This window comes from Cherax quadricarinatus, chromosome 96, assembly GCF_038502225.1.
Source record: "Cherax quadricarinatus isolate ZL_2023a chromosome 96, ASM3850222v1, whole genome shotgun sequence".
NCBI lineage: Eukaryota > Metazoa > Arthropoda > Malacostraca > Decapoda > Parastacidae > Cherax > Cherax quadricarinatus.
Window position 1 is genome coordinate 6,424,779 of NC_091387.1, and position 15,459 is coordinate 6,440,237.

Sequence of the window (15,459 nt, forward strand, 5' to 3'; positions counted from 1 at the left end):
ATAGGGAAACTTTTTCATTAAACACCGATCACGCACACACCTGTGTCTTTATCTGACATATTGAATATGCTATACGTGTCATGGTTGGCATGTTGCTGCGAGTGAGCGTCGCTGATGTCACTTATCAACTGCTCCTTGTAGAGTTTCTGCCACAGCGTCAGCATGTGGCGGGCCGTCAGCAAAGCGATTTCTCCGCCGTACACGGCCTCTTCCAGAGAGGCACGCACATATAACAGATGCAAGTTCTCGGGGTACTCTGCGAGAGCAGCTTCGACCAGCTAAGGGCATGAAATAAAGTGAATTCATTGGCACAAAATTCTGTTAAAAGCTAATAATAATAACAATAATTTGACTTCAGCATGATACATGTTTGTACAAAGAGTATAACAACTGGGTGTACATGCCAAAAGCCCCTTTATATGCAGAGAATTTTGGGCAAACTTAAGACTAAATCAAGATTAATAATGCAATAACAGTGCAGTAATTTTGTACATATGGTCATTAGGAGAGTTACAATTAATTGAAAAAAAGAAATAGATTTTTTTTTTCAAAATACAGTGGACCCCCGCATAACGATCACCTCCAAATGCGACCAATTATGTAAGTGTATTTATGTAAGTGCGTTTGTACGTGTATGTTTGGGGTTCTGAAATGGACTAATCTACTTCACAATATTCCTTATAGGAACAAATTCGGTCAGTACTGGCACCTGAACATACTTCTGGAATGAAAAAATATCGTTAACCGGGGGTCCACTGTATAGTTTTTACATATGTATTTATGATGGGCTGGGATAGGTTAAGAAGATAATGTTTTTTTAACTGTAGTTTTAAAAATGCTAGTTGAGTCAGTGGTTCTGGAGATTTCTTGCAGAGAGCTCCAGATTTTGGGCTCTTTCATGTACACTGAGTTTTTGAAAGATTTAGCCTAACACAGGGAATGTCAGAGATTTTTATGCCTAGTATGGTGTCTATGGGTTCTATTGCAACTGTCAGAAAAATGCTTCAGGTCAGGAATTATATCAGAATTGATAGTTTTGTAAATACAGGTTGCACAGTAGTACGAGTGAATGCTTTGTATAGTGGTAGGTTAAGGTCTTTGAAGAGTGGGGGAAGGGTGTTGTCTAACTGTGGATTGTGTGATTATTTGCACTGCAGTTTTTTTGTTGGGTTATTATTGGCTTTAGGTGATTTGTTGTTATGGAGCCACAGGCACAAATTGCGTAGGTGAGGTGGTGGTAGATCAGCGAGTAGTATAGTGGAAGTAGTGCTGTCTGTGGTATATAGTAATGTATCTTTGAGAGGATGCCAACTGTTTTGGATACTTTTTTTGTTATGTGTTGGATATGGGTGTTGAATTTCAGGTTGCTGTCAAGGTGTAGACCCAGGAATTTTCCCTCATTATGTTTAGTAATGTAAAATAATTGTAGATTTATATTATACACTCACTTGGCATGACGGTAGTACCTCCCTGGGCGGTTGCTGTCTACCAACCTAGGATTATAATAATAATTTTAATCCTAGGTAGTAGGTTGGTAGACGCAATCACCCAGGAGAAGGGAGGTACTACTGTCCTGCCAAGTGAATGTAAAATGGAAACCTGTAATTATTTTACATGATGATAGGATTGCTGGTGTCTTTTTTTTTTCTGTCTCATAAACATGCAAGGTTTCAGGTACGTCTTGCTACTTCTACTTACACTTAGGTCACACTACACATACATGTACAAGCATAAATACACACACATCTCTGAGTTTTCTTCTATTTTTGTTACTAGTTATTGTTCTTGTTTATTTCCTCTCATCTCCATGGGGAAGTGGAGCAAAATTTTTCCTCCATAAGCCATACATGTCATAAGAGGCAACTACCATGCTGGGAGCAAGGTGCTAGTAACCCCTTCTCCTGTATACATTACTAAAGTTAACAGAAACTTTTGTTTTTCTTCTTGGGCCACCCTGCCTTGGTGGGATACTGCCAGTTTGTTGAAAGAAGACATTGTATCATATGGAAATAAATCTTTCACTTTGACAAACTCACCTCAAGTGCCTCTTCATAATCCTTCTCAGCTGAGAGAAGAAGGATAAGCAAGTGTAGTGAGTGAGGATGAGCAGAGCGCAGGTACAGTGCAAGCTTGACGTGCTGCGTCGCCTCATTGAGGTGGTAGCACTGTGCATAGTGAAGTGCAAGGTAGAACTCCACCAGATGGTCACTCGAATCTAACTGCTGGGCCCTACGAATTAAAAAAATGCTGAACAGTGAGTCCTTGACTTACAAACACATTGGGGACCTCCTGAGTTGTGTGTAATATTCATAATACGGAAAGTTTTCAACTTACAAACACATTGGGGACCTCCTGAATTGTGCACAATATTATATAATAATGATATTACTTGGAGTATACCTGGAGAGAGTTTCAGGGGTCAATGACCCCCCAAGCCCGGTCTGTGACCAGGCCTTATTACACACAATAATATCATACATAATAATGGTATAATAATGATATACACACTACAGAAGATTCTCAATGTGTTTGTAAGTTGACGACTTACTGTACAGTGTCCTTGACTTACGATGGGGTTATGTTCCGATGAACTCATTGCAACAATAAAGATTTATTTCTCTGTAAAGGTTACAATATGTAATTAAAATTTTGGTTTGCTAAGTACAAAGAAAGCCACTATCATGCAGGGGCATTTCAGGCAGACTAATCCTAGTATATAATAACTACTTAAAACTAGACAAAATAATAGTGGTTAACTTAATTAAAATCTTATTTAATCTTAATACTAATGTGAGGTCGTCAAGGTAGAGGTTTATAATAATCTTGAAGTTGCACATAATAAAAACAATATTACAATTAATGATTTAAGCAGTAATATTTCATGGACTGGTAGATGTTTAACCCTTTCAGGGTCCGTCCCGTAGATCTACGGCTTTGCGTTCAGGGTCCAAACCGTAGATCTACGCCATGAGCTCAGCTCACTCTGATAAACTGTGAGTGGTAAATTTGGGCCTAGATATGAGAGAGTACATCTATGTGGTATGTGTACACCACATAAAACAAATCCTGCAGCACACTGTGTATTTTTTTTTGTTCAACAAGTCGGCGGTCTCCCACCGAGGCAGGGTGACCCAAAAAAGAAAGAAAATCCCCAAAAAGAAAATACTTTCATCATCATTCAACACTTTCACCACACTCACACATTATCACTGCTTTTGCAGAGGTGCTCAGAATACAACAGTTTAGAAGCATATACGTATAAAGATATACAACATATCCCTCCAAACTGCCAATATCCCAAACCCCTCCTTTAAAGTGCAGGCATTGTACTTCCTATTTCCAGAACTCAAGTCCGACTATATGAAAATAACCGGTTTCCCTGAATCCCTTCACTAAATATTACCCTGCTCACACTCCAACAGATCGTCAGGTCCCAAGTACCATTCGTCTCCATTCACTCCTATCTAACACGCTCACGCCCGCTTGCTGGAAGTCCAAGCCCCTTGCCCACAAAACCTCCTTTACCCCCTCTCTCCAACCCTTTCAAGGATGACCCCTACCCCTCCTTCCTTCCCCTATAGATTTATATGCTTTCCATGTCATTCTACTTTGATCCATTCTCTCTAAATGACCAAACCACCTCAACAACCCCTCTTCTGCCCTCTGACTAATGCTTTTATTAACTCCACACCTTTTCCTAATTTCCACACTCCGAATTTTCTGCATAATATTTACACCACACATTGCCCTTAGACAGGACATCTCCACTGCCTCCAACCGTCTCCTCATTGCTGCATTTACCACCCAAGCTTCACATCCATATAAGAGTGTTGGTACTACTATACTTTCATACATTCCCTTCTTTGCCTCCATAGATAACGTTTTTTGACTCCACATATACCTCAATGCACCACTCACCTTTTTTCCCTCATCAATTCTATGATTAACCTCATCCTTCATAAATCCATCCGCCGACACGTCAACTCCCAAGTATATCTGAAAACATTCACTTCTTCCATATTCCTTCTCCCCAATTTAATATCCAATTTTTCTTTATCTAAATCATTTGATACCCTCATCACCTTACTCTTTTCTATGTTCACTTTCAACTTTCTACCTTTACACACATTCTCAAACTCATCCACTAACCTTTGCAATTTTTCTTTAGAATCTCCCATAAGCACAGTATCATCAGCAAAAAGTAACTGTATCAATACCCATTTTGAATTTGATTCCCCATAATTTAATCCCACCCCTCTCCCAAACACCCTAGCATTTACTTCTTTTACAACCCCATCTATAAAAATATTAAACAACCATGGTGACATTACACATCCCTGTCTAAGACCTACTTTTACCGGGAAGTAGTCTCCCTCTCTTCTACACACCCTAACCTGAGCCTCACTATCCTCATAAAAACTCTTAACAGCATTTAGCAACTTACCACCTATTCCATATACTTGCAACATCTGCCACATTGCTCCTCTATCCACTCTATCATATGCCTTTTCTAAATCCATAAATGCAATAAAAACTTCCCTACCTTTATCTAAATACTGTTCCGTTTGGAGGGATATGTTGTGTATCTTTATACGTATATGCTTCTAAACTGTTGTATTCTGAGCACCTCTGCAAAAACAGTGATAATGTGTGAGTGTGGTGAAAGTGTTGAATGATGATGAAAGTATTTTCTTTTTGGGGATTTTCTTTCTTTTTTGGGTCACCCTGCCTCGGTGGGAGACGGCAGACTTGTTGAAAAAAAAAAAAAAAAAAAATATATGCTTCAATGTAAACACTTGATCTACACATCCCCTACCCACTCTGAAGCCTCCCTGCTCATCCGCAATCCTACATTCTGTCTTACCTCTAATTCTTTCAATTATAACTCTACCGTATACTTTTCCTGGTATACTCAGTAAACTTATTCCTCTATAATTTTTACAATCTCTTTTGTCCCCTTTCCCTTTATATAAAGGGACTATACATACTCTCCGCCAATCCCTAGGTACCTTCCCCTCTTTCATACATTTATTAAACAAAAGTACCAACCACTCCAACACTATATCCCCCCCTGCTTTTAACATTTCTGTCATGATCCCATCAGTTCCAGCTGCTGTACCCCTTTTCATTCTACATAATGCCTCACGTACCTCCCCCACACTTACATTCTGCTCTTCTTCACTCCTAAAAGATGATATACCTCCCTGGCCAGTGCATGAAATTACTGCCTCTCTTTCTTCCTTAACATTTAAAAGTTCCTCAAAATATATTATTATTTATTATCACACTGGCCGATTCCCACCAAGGCAGGGTGGCCCGAAAAAGAAAAACTTTCACCATCATTCACTCCATCACTGTCTTGCCAGAAGGGTACTTTACACTACAGTTTTTAAACTGCAACATTAACACCCCTCCTTCAGAGTGCAGGCACTGTACTTCCCATCTCCAGGACTCAAGTCCGGCCTGCCGGTTTCCCTGAACCCCTTCATAAATGTTACTTTGCTCACACTCCAACAGCAGGTCAAGTATTAAAAACCATTCGTCTCCATTCACTCCTATCAAACACGCTCATGCATGCCTGCTGGAAGTCCAAGCCCCTCGCACACAAAACCTCCTTTACCCCCTCCCTCCAACCTTTCCTAGGCCGACCCCTACCCCGCCTTCCTTCCACTACAGACTGATACACTCTTGAAGTCATTCTGTTTCGCTCCACTCTCTCTACATGTCCGAACCACCTCAACAACCCTCCCTCAGCCCTCTGGACAACAGTTTTGGTAATCCCGCACCTCCTCCTAACTTCCAAACTACGAATTCTCTGCATTATATTCACACCACACATTGCCCTCAGACATGACATCTCCACTGCCTCCAGCCTTCTCCTCGCTGCAACATTCATCACCCACGCTTCACACCCATATAAGAGCGTTGGTAAAACTATACTCTCATACATTCCCCTCTTTGCCTCCAAGGACAAAGTTCTTTGTCTCCACAGACTCCTAAGTGCGCCACTCACTCTTTTTCCCTCATCAATTCTATGATTCACCTCATCTTTCATAGACCCATCCGCTGACACGTCCACTCCCAAATATCTGAATACGTTCACCTCCTCCATACTCTCTCCCTCCAATCTGATATCCAATCTTTCATCACCTAATCTTTTTGTTATCCTCATAACCTTACTCTTTCCTGTATTCACCTTTAATTTTCTTCTTTTGCACACCCTACCAAATTCATCCACCAATCTCTGCAACTTCTCTTCAGAATCTCCCAAGAGCACAGTGTCATCAGCAAAGAGCAGCTGTGACAACTCCCACTTTGTGTGTGATTCTTTATCTTTTAACTCCACGCCTCTTGCCAAGACCCTCGCATTTACTTCTCTTACAACCCCATCTATAAATATATTAAACAACCATGGTGACATCACACATCCTTGTCTAAGGCCTACTTTTACTGGGAAAAAATTTCCCTCTTTCCTACATACTCTAACTTGAGCCTCACTATCCTCGTAAAAACTCTTCACTGCTTTCAGTAACCTACCTCCTACACCATACACCTGCAACATCTGCCACATTGCCCCCCTATCCACCCTGTCATACGCCTTTTCCAAATCCATAAATGCCACAAAGACCTCTTTAGCCTTATCTAAATACTGTTCACTTATATGTTTCACTGTAAACACCTGGTCCACACACCCCCTACCTTTCCTAAAGCCTCCTTGTTCATCTGCTATCCTATTCTCCGTCTTACTCTTAATTCTTTCAATTATAACTCTACCATACACTTTACCAGGTATACTCAACAGACTTATCCCCCTATAATTTTTGCACTCTCTTTTATCCCCTCTGCCTTTATACAAAGGAACTATGCATGCTCTCTGCCAATCCCTAGGTACCTTACCCTCTTCCATACATTTATTAAATAATTGCACCAACCACTCCAAAACTATATCCCCACCTGCTTTTAACATTTCTATCCTTATCCCATCAATCCCGGCTGCCTTACCCCCTTTCATTTTACCTACTGCCTCACGAACTTCCCCCACACTCACAACTGGCTCTTCCTCACTCCTACAAGATGTTATTCCTCCTTGCCCTATACACGAAATCACAGCTTCCCTATCTTCATCAACATTTAACAATTCCTCAAAATATTCCCTCCATCTTCTCAATACCTCTAACTCTCCATTTAATAACTCTCCTCTCCTATTTTTAACTGACAAATCCATTTGTTCTCTAGGCTTTCTTAACTTGTTAATCTCACTCCAAAACTTTTTCTTATTTTCAACAAAATTTGTTGATAACATCTCACCCACTCTCTCATTTGCTCTCTTTTTACATTGCTTCACCACTCTCTTAACCTCTCTCTTTTTCTCCATATACTCTTCCCTCCTTGCATCACTTCTACTTTGTAAAAACTTCTCATATGCTAACTTTTTCTCCCTTACTACTCTCTTTACATCATCATTCCACCAATCGCTCCTCTTCCCTCCTGCACCCACTTTCCTGTAACCACAAACTTCTGCTGAACACTCTAACACTACATTTTTAAACCTACCCCATACCTCTTCGACCCCATTGCCTATGCTCTCATTAGCCCATCTATCCTCCAATAGCTGTTTATATCTTACCCTAACTGCCTCCTCTTTTAGTTTATAAACCTTCACCTCTCTCTTCCCTGATGCTTCTATTCTCCTTGTATCCCATCTACCTTTTACTCTCAGTGTAGCAACAACTAGAAAGTGATCTGATATATCTGTGGATAAGTAAATATACAAATAATTACTACAACTAGATACCAGTACTGAAAAGTAAATAAGTGAATACAAGTCACAAGTTACAGACTTGCCGCTTTCATGCTGGGTAATTATCTTCAGTTTCATCTCCAAAATAACTGTTTTTGCGTCATCGTGAAGTCGAAAAATTGTGAGTCGAAGAGCACCTCTATACTGAACATTATTTGGCTTTCTCATAGTTGATAAAACCTTAATGGAATACTTAATGATATCCTCATTGCACTACTGAAGTCCCCCAGGTCAGGCTGATACATTTCAACAACATGCATGAGCATTATCCTGCATGATAGGATATGACAGAGAAACATAGCAAGCTTTTGTTCCCACTGTGTTCGTAGAAAACAGGAAAACACACCTAGCTTTCGTGATAAATGGTTTTGAAAACGTTTTCAAAATCATTTATCACATCTGTCAAACACTGCATCATCAAGGGATATGGATACAAAGAATTCTTCAAAACTTGTCCAATCTTTGGACGAAGACCTACTTAGACTAGTGGATGGGACCACTATGACCCCGCCTCCTCCTGCTTTGCCTCATTTTACTACAGTACATAAGCCACTGCTATGGCCATGTGCTGTACTTTCTCAAAGATTGATGGACAGAACACATCGACTCCAGGCTGAGGGACTGATTACCTCAAACTCCTCATACCTTCCTATTTTGTATAAGACTGATGAAGCCACTGTGTGGTGAAACGTTCATTCAATAACGATTCCCATATGTTGCATAAGTGTCTCAATTCTTCATACCTAGCTTTTGTTCCCACTGTGTAACTATCATATATGACAGGGAAACGCCTTATATTCCCACTACGTAACTACTGTATATGGTATATGACTGGGTAATGATTATATAGAATAGAGTAGCAGCACACTGTTGATGTACCTAATTTTAATGCAAAAATTGTTATCAAATGTTAAATTTACATATTATACTACTCTATCTATTCCTATAACAACTGTCTTTCTGAAAAAAATCAATGTTAAAACTGATACTTTTATTGATAACACAATTAGGGATAAGAATTAACAACTGGGCGTCTACACCACAAACTGCATTGTTTGCTATCCTAATGGTGCTTAAGCTAACATATGACATTAAGTTTGACTCTATGATTATTACTAATTCCATGTCATCATTAAGACTCTTGACTCACATAATGATTAACATGCTTACTGAAGAACCCAGATATAGATACGGACAGCCCATGCTTGACAGCACTTTGCTTTACGGATTTTTGCTAATGCAGTGGTTTCCAATTTTACCCTTTCTTCATTTATTCAGACTTCTTACAATAAATATATTCACTATAGGCTCAGGATGAACATTTTTCAAGTAATTTGTATACTGTACTGTAGGGCCCTGCTTATACAGCAGGTCAGGTTCCAGGCTACTGTAGGGCCCCACTTATACAGCAGGTTAGGTTCCAGGCTACTGTAGGGCCCCACTTATACAGCAGGTTAGGTTCCAGGCTACTGTAGGGCCCCACTTATACAGCAGGTTAGGTTCCAGGCTACTGTAGGGCCCCACTTATACAGCAGGTTAGGTTCCAGGCTACTGTAGGGCCCCACTTATACAGCAGGTCAGGTTCCAGGCTACTGTAGGGCCCCACTTATACAGCAGGTTAGGTTCCAGGCTACTGTAGGGCCCCACTTATACAGCAGGTCAGGTTCCAGGCTACTGTAGGGCCCCACTTATACAGCAGGTTAGGTTCCAGGCTATTTCTGTACAGGAGGGCCCCACTTATACAGCAGGTTAGGTTCCAGGCTACTTCTGTGCAGGAGGGCCCCACTTATACAGTAGGTTAGGTTCCAGGCTACTTCTGTGCAGGAGGGCCCCACTTATACAGCAGGTTAGGTTCCAAGCTACTTCTGTGCAGGAGGGCCCCACTTATACAGCAGGTTAGGTTCCAAGCTACTTCTGTGCAGGAGGGCCCCACTTATACAGCAGGTTAGGTTCCAGGCTACTTCTGTGCAGGAGGGCCCAGCTTATACAGCAGGTTAGGTTCCAGGCTACTGTAGGGCCCCACTTATACAGCAGGTTAGGTTCCAGGCTATTTCTGTACAGGAGGGCCCCACTTATACAGCAGGTTAGGTTCCAGGCTACTTCTGTGCAGGAGGGCCCCACTTATACAGTAGGTTAGGTTCCAGGCTACTTCTGTGCAGGAGGGCCCCACTTATACAGCAGGTTAGGTTCCAAGCTACTTCTGTGCAGGAGGGCCCCACTTATACATCAGGTTAGGTTCCAGGCTACTTCTGTGCAGGAGGGCCCAGCTTATACAGCAGGTTAGGTTCCAGGCTACTGCTGCACAGGAGGGCCCCACTTATACAGCAGGTTAGGTTATGGGCTACTGCTGTAGTACAGCAGTAACCTGGAACCTAACCTGTTGTATGAGTGGAGCCTTCCTGTACTCAAAAATCCTGGAAAAAGGAATTAATGTACAATAGGTATGGATTCCATCACACTGGATTACTCCTTCAAGATAAAGTACAAGACAACAAGTAGTACCTGATGAAGGATTCCAGTGCCTTCGTCCGTATGGAATGGTAGTTGGTCTGGCGTTGAGTCTGGTAAGCATTGAGTGTGAGTCCCAGACCATAGTAGAGGTGGCAACGAGCTGCCAGTACGCTGTTCCGCTCCTCTGATGACTTCAGCGCTTTCTCTACCCATTCTAGGCCTTTCTCAATCTGAAGAATAAGTAGCAGTAAAGTCGCAATACGATAGCTGGAGTGATTCACAAACGACCAGAAAATAAGCAGTCACAATACATTAGCTGGAACAATTCATAACCTGGAACAACTCCATACTTGGAACAATTACATAGCAGGAACAATTCCATAATTGGAACAGCTCACAAATGACAAATAACAGATAAAACCAGACAATGTTTGGATAAAAGGAGCTAGTTAATATTTGGAAACATATCATGGCCAGGCTTTCTATCGTCTATAAGTGCCCCAACACATGTAATCCGTTCTGACCTTGCCGAGCTGCTGGAAGCATATCCTGGCCGCTAGGAGGCAGTAGTGAGGCTCCGCAGGTAAGAGGCGGTGAACTTCCTGCAACACTAAGAGTGCGCGCGTGTCTTTACGCCCACAGGCTAGAGCGAGGCCAAACTGCTGCCACACGTGACTCTCTTCATGAGAAAACTTCATTGCTCTTTCAAACACCTGTGGCAAAAACACAAATGTACGTATAAAAGAATGCTTTCTACTGCCACTTTTACTTCCACTACCAGTATTACTTCTAGCACTACTTCCCACCTCCACCCCTCCTTCAGAGTGCAGGCACTGTACTTCCCACCTCCACCCCTCCTTCAGAGTGCAGGCACTGTACTTCCCACCTCCACCCCTCCTTCAGAGTGCAGGCACTGTACTTCCCACCTCCACCCCTCCTTCAGAGTGCAGGCACTGTACTTCCCACCTCCACCCCTCCTTCAGAGTGCAGGCACTGTACTTCCCACCTCCACCCCTCCTTCAGAGTGCAGCCACTGTACTTCCCACCTCCACCCCTCCTTCAGAGTGCAGCCACTGTACCTCCCACCTCCACCCCTCCTTCAGAGTGCAGCCACTGTACTTCCCACCTCCACCCCTCCTTCAGAGTGCAGGCACTGTACTTCCCACCTCCACCCCTCCTTCAGAGTGCAGGCACTGTACTCTCAGTAGTAGTAACCAGTTACCAGTCTCAGTAGTAACCAGTTACCAGTAACCGTCCGTTGACTCAAACGACCAACCGTCTTGAGTCACGGTCTCTATATTGTGCTGAGCTGACACTATTTCAAAACACCCACTACGGGGTACTGGCCAGCCGCCTAGTCAGTTTTACGAGTGTAGCCAAGGAGATAGGTACGGCTGCGGGCTCTGTCCACATATCAGTAATTATACGTATAACAGCCTACGTGAGTATTTCTACCCTAATCCACGTATCGTACTCCCACATGATAAATGGTGTACAGCGGTGTGGAGCGTGGATTTACGTTTTTAAGGGTAATTCAAGGCGTTTGAAGACTGTTGTGAGTGGCCGGCAGGGTCAAAGGTGAATGCCCTCCCCTCACACCCTCCAGCCAGCAGCTTATACCCTCACTCACTACCTACTGCCTGCAAGCCTGTTGCAGCCGTTTCAAGCTTCCTGGCTTAGTTCGTGTGCTAATTGCTTCAATCTCCGAGGGGTTGACCCGGATTTTGCAATTAAGCCAGTCAGTAAGCCAGACTGTGGAAGTGAACGCCAGTCAGCCTATCATCCAGCCTGTCTCCTGTCATCCAACTGCTCCTCCGTGCTTTGTGCATCGTTACACGTCTTCCAGTCATCCATTCTCGTGGGGTAAGCCAGCAATGGGTTAGCGGAAAGAACCAATAAGAAAGTACTTGATGTTTTGAGAGCCACTATCAATCCCAACAGTGAAACTTGGGATGAAGTTATATCTGATGTGCAGTGTGCTATAAATTCTGCTTACAATGTTTCTATAGGTGACACTCCACATTATGCATTGTACGGTGTAGATAAACGTTTGCCTTATGAGTTGTTATATTCTAATCCGAAACCAAATTATAACCCTGATGATTTCGTAGCAACTCGTACCAGCTTAGCTCAAAGTGTTTTTAGAAGAATCCGTGAAACACTTCATAAATCAACAGCTGAATTTACAAGAGTCGCAAATACCCGAGTAAAGCCATCCAAAATCAAAGTAGGTTCGAGAGTTATGCTGACTAATTTTAACAAAACGTCTGCAATGCCAAAGCTTGATCAAAGGTTTGTTGGTCCTTATCGAGTAGTTGAACATATCACTGGAAATAAGTATAAGGTTAGAGAGATTAGTACTGGTCAGTATAAAGAATCGCATTTGGATCATATGAAGTTAGTATGTGATGATAATGATGTTCCAACCCAGACTAATGTGACAGACTCTGAATATCCTCCTGATCCTGTACTCTCTTCCTCTGATACTCAGTCAGAAGATCAACCTGAATGTCGTTATTCCCTACGTACACGACAGGTATTGAGAAATCCTCAAGTATCATTTGTAACTTCCAATTCAGATTTGCCTCAAATACAGCATGAGTTAGCCAATGCTACAGAATTTGATCCTCCCAGAGAGGACACCCATTCTGCATATGTCAATCACACCCTAGCAGAGTTGGGGTTAAATGTAAATAACCTGTATAGATGAATAATTACAGTATCAACTTATCAGTATTCAAGAATTTTTTTTTTTGTGTTCATGTTCTCTCCGCATTCTGAGAGTTAACAGTCTAGATTTGCGTGCACCGAATCTGCCTTTCTGTTAAACACTCTTTCTTTGTATATATTCCTTCCTCAGAATCCGTAGATCACATGAATACAGATCGATCGATCAAAATTTTTGTTTTTATCACTTGTAATCTCAATGTTGAGTTCGTTGTTCATTTGTTGAGTTTTAAGTTGTACTATAGTATACCTTGTATTACATTACAGTTTCAGTTACGTAAGCTTTCATTCCAATGTTCTACTTATGTATCTATAATGTTTCATGTTGTGTACTTTGACATTGTATAGAATCAGCCCAAGCCGTATACCTGCCATCTCTAGTTTGTATTAGTTGTATGTCGGGACGACATACGTTAGCGTCGCCGAGCTCTCAGTAGTAGTAACCAGTTACCAGTCTCAGTAGTAACCAGTTACCAGTAACCGTCCGTTGACTCAAACGACCAACCGTCTTGAGTCACGGTCTCTATATTGTGCTGAGCTGACACTATTTCAAAACACCCACTACGGGGTACTGGCCAGCCGCCTAGTCAGTTTTACGAGTGTAGCCAAGGAGATAGGTACGGCTGCGGGCTCTGTCCACATATCAGTAATTATACGTATAACAGCCTACGTGAGTATTTCTACCCTAATCCACGTATCGTACTCCCACATGATAGTACTTCCCACCTCCACCCCTCCTTCAGAGTGCAGGCACTGTACTTCCCACCTCCACCCCTCCTTCAGAGTGCAGCCACTGTACTTCCCACCTCCACCCCTCCTTCAGAGTGCAGCCACTGTACTTCCCACCTCCACCCCTCCTTCAGAGTGCGGGCACTGTACTTCCCACCTCCACCCCTCCTTCAGAGTGCAGCCACTGTACTTCCCACCTCCACCCCTCCTTCAGAGTGCAGGCACTGTACTTCCCACCTCCACCCCTCCTTCAGAGTGCAGGCACTGTACTTCCCACCTCCACCCCTCCTTCAGAGTGCAGGCACTGTACTTCCCACCTCCACCCCTCCTTCAGTGTGCAGGCACTGTACTTCCCACCTCCACCCCTCCTTCAGAGTGCAGGCACTGTACTTCCTGCCACCACCCCTCCTTCAGAGTGCAGGCATTGTACTTCCCACCACCACCCCTCCTTCAGAGTGCAGGCACTGTACTTCCCGCCACCGCCCCTCCTTCAGAGTGCAGGCACTGTACTTCCCACCTCCACCCCTCCTTCAGAGTGCAGGCACTGTAATTCCCACCACCACCCCTCCTTCAGAGTGCAGGCACTGTACTTCCCGCCACCACCCCTCCTTCAGAGTGCAGGCACTGTACTTCCCACCTCCACCCCTCCTTCAGAGTGCAGGCACTGTACTTCCCACCACCGCCCCTCCTTCAGAGTGCAGGCACTGTACTTCCCGCCACCGCCCCTCCTTCAGAGTGCAGGCACTGTACTTCCCACCTCCACCCCTCCTTCAGAGTGCAGGCACTGTACTTCCCACCACCACCCCTCCTTCAGAGTGCAGGCACTGTACTTCCCACCTCCACCCCTCCTTCAGAGTGCAGGCACTGTACTTCCCACCTCCACCCCTCCTTCAGAGTGCAGGCACTGTACTTCCCACCTCCACCCCTCCTTCAGAGTGCAGGCACTGTACTTCCCACCACCACCCCTCCTTCAGAGTGCAGGCACTGTACTTCCCACCTCCAGGACTCAAGTACTGCTAAATAAAAATGAAACACACACACACACACACTTACCTCAATTAAAATTTTAAACTGTTTTCTCCTGGCCAGCGCTATACACAGAAGATCATAAACTGCAGTAGCATTGTCGTAAGCATGAACCCGAGCATTTTTGAACTCTGGCGACTGGCTCAGCACAGCTTCCCTCACTGCCATAGCCTCACTGCAGAAAACAAAAGATAAATACACTATGTTAGCAATGGGACAACAACAAAAATTTTCTGCCAATATTAAACAAAGTGAAAATAATTAAGGTTATGAGGGTATCAAATGAGTTAGGTAAAGAAAAAACTGGATATAACATTGGAGGGAGGGAGTACGGAAGAAGTGAATGTGTTGAGATATTTGGGAAATGACCTGTCAGCAGATGGGTTTATGAAGGATGAGGTAAACCATAGAATTGATGAAGAAAAAAGGGTGGGAGGTGCATTTAGGTATCTATGGAGACAAAAAACGTTATCCATGGAGGTGTGAAGCATGGGTTGTGAATGCTGCAGGGAGGAGAAGGCTGGAGGCAGTGGAGATGTCATGTCTAAGGGCAATGTGTGGTGTAAATATTATGCAGAGAATTTGTAGTGTGAAAATTAGGAGGTGTGGAGTTACAAAAAGTATTATTCAGAGGGCTGAGGAAGGGTTGAGGTGGTTTGGTCATTTACTGAGAATGGAGCAAAATAGTATGACCAGGATGGTGTATACATCTGTAGTGGAGGGGA

At 43.2% G+C, this 15,459-nt stretch overlaps 1 protein-coding gene across 7 annotated transcripts in view; it reads right to left on the reverse strand.

Moving 5' to 3' along the window:
• Window positions 1-15,459, reverse strand: part of LOC128701757 (tetratricopeptide repeat protein 7B-like) — a 207,695-nt gene that overhangs the window by 70,114 nt on the left and 122,122 nt on the right. For all 7 annotated transcript variants that reach the window (XM_070105056.1, XM_070105051.1, XM_070105052.1 and 4 more), the window contains 5 exons: window positions 14,762-14,909; window positions 10,777-10,965; window positions 10,304-10,482; window positions 2,037-2,229; window positions 41-278 (listed from right to left, as the gene is read on the reverse strand). In XM_070105056.1, coding sequence (XP_069961157.1) covers window positions 41-278; window positions 2,037-2,229; window positions 10,304-10,482; window positions 10,777-10,965; window positions 14,762-14,909 — 947 coding nt within the window. The remainder of the gene's footprint in view (window positions 1-40; window positions 279-2,036; window positions 2,230-10,303; window positions 10,483-10,776; window positions 10,966-14,761; window positions 14,910-15,459) is intronic.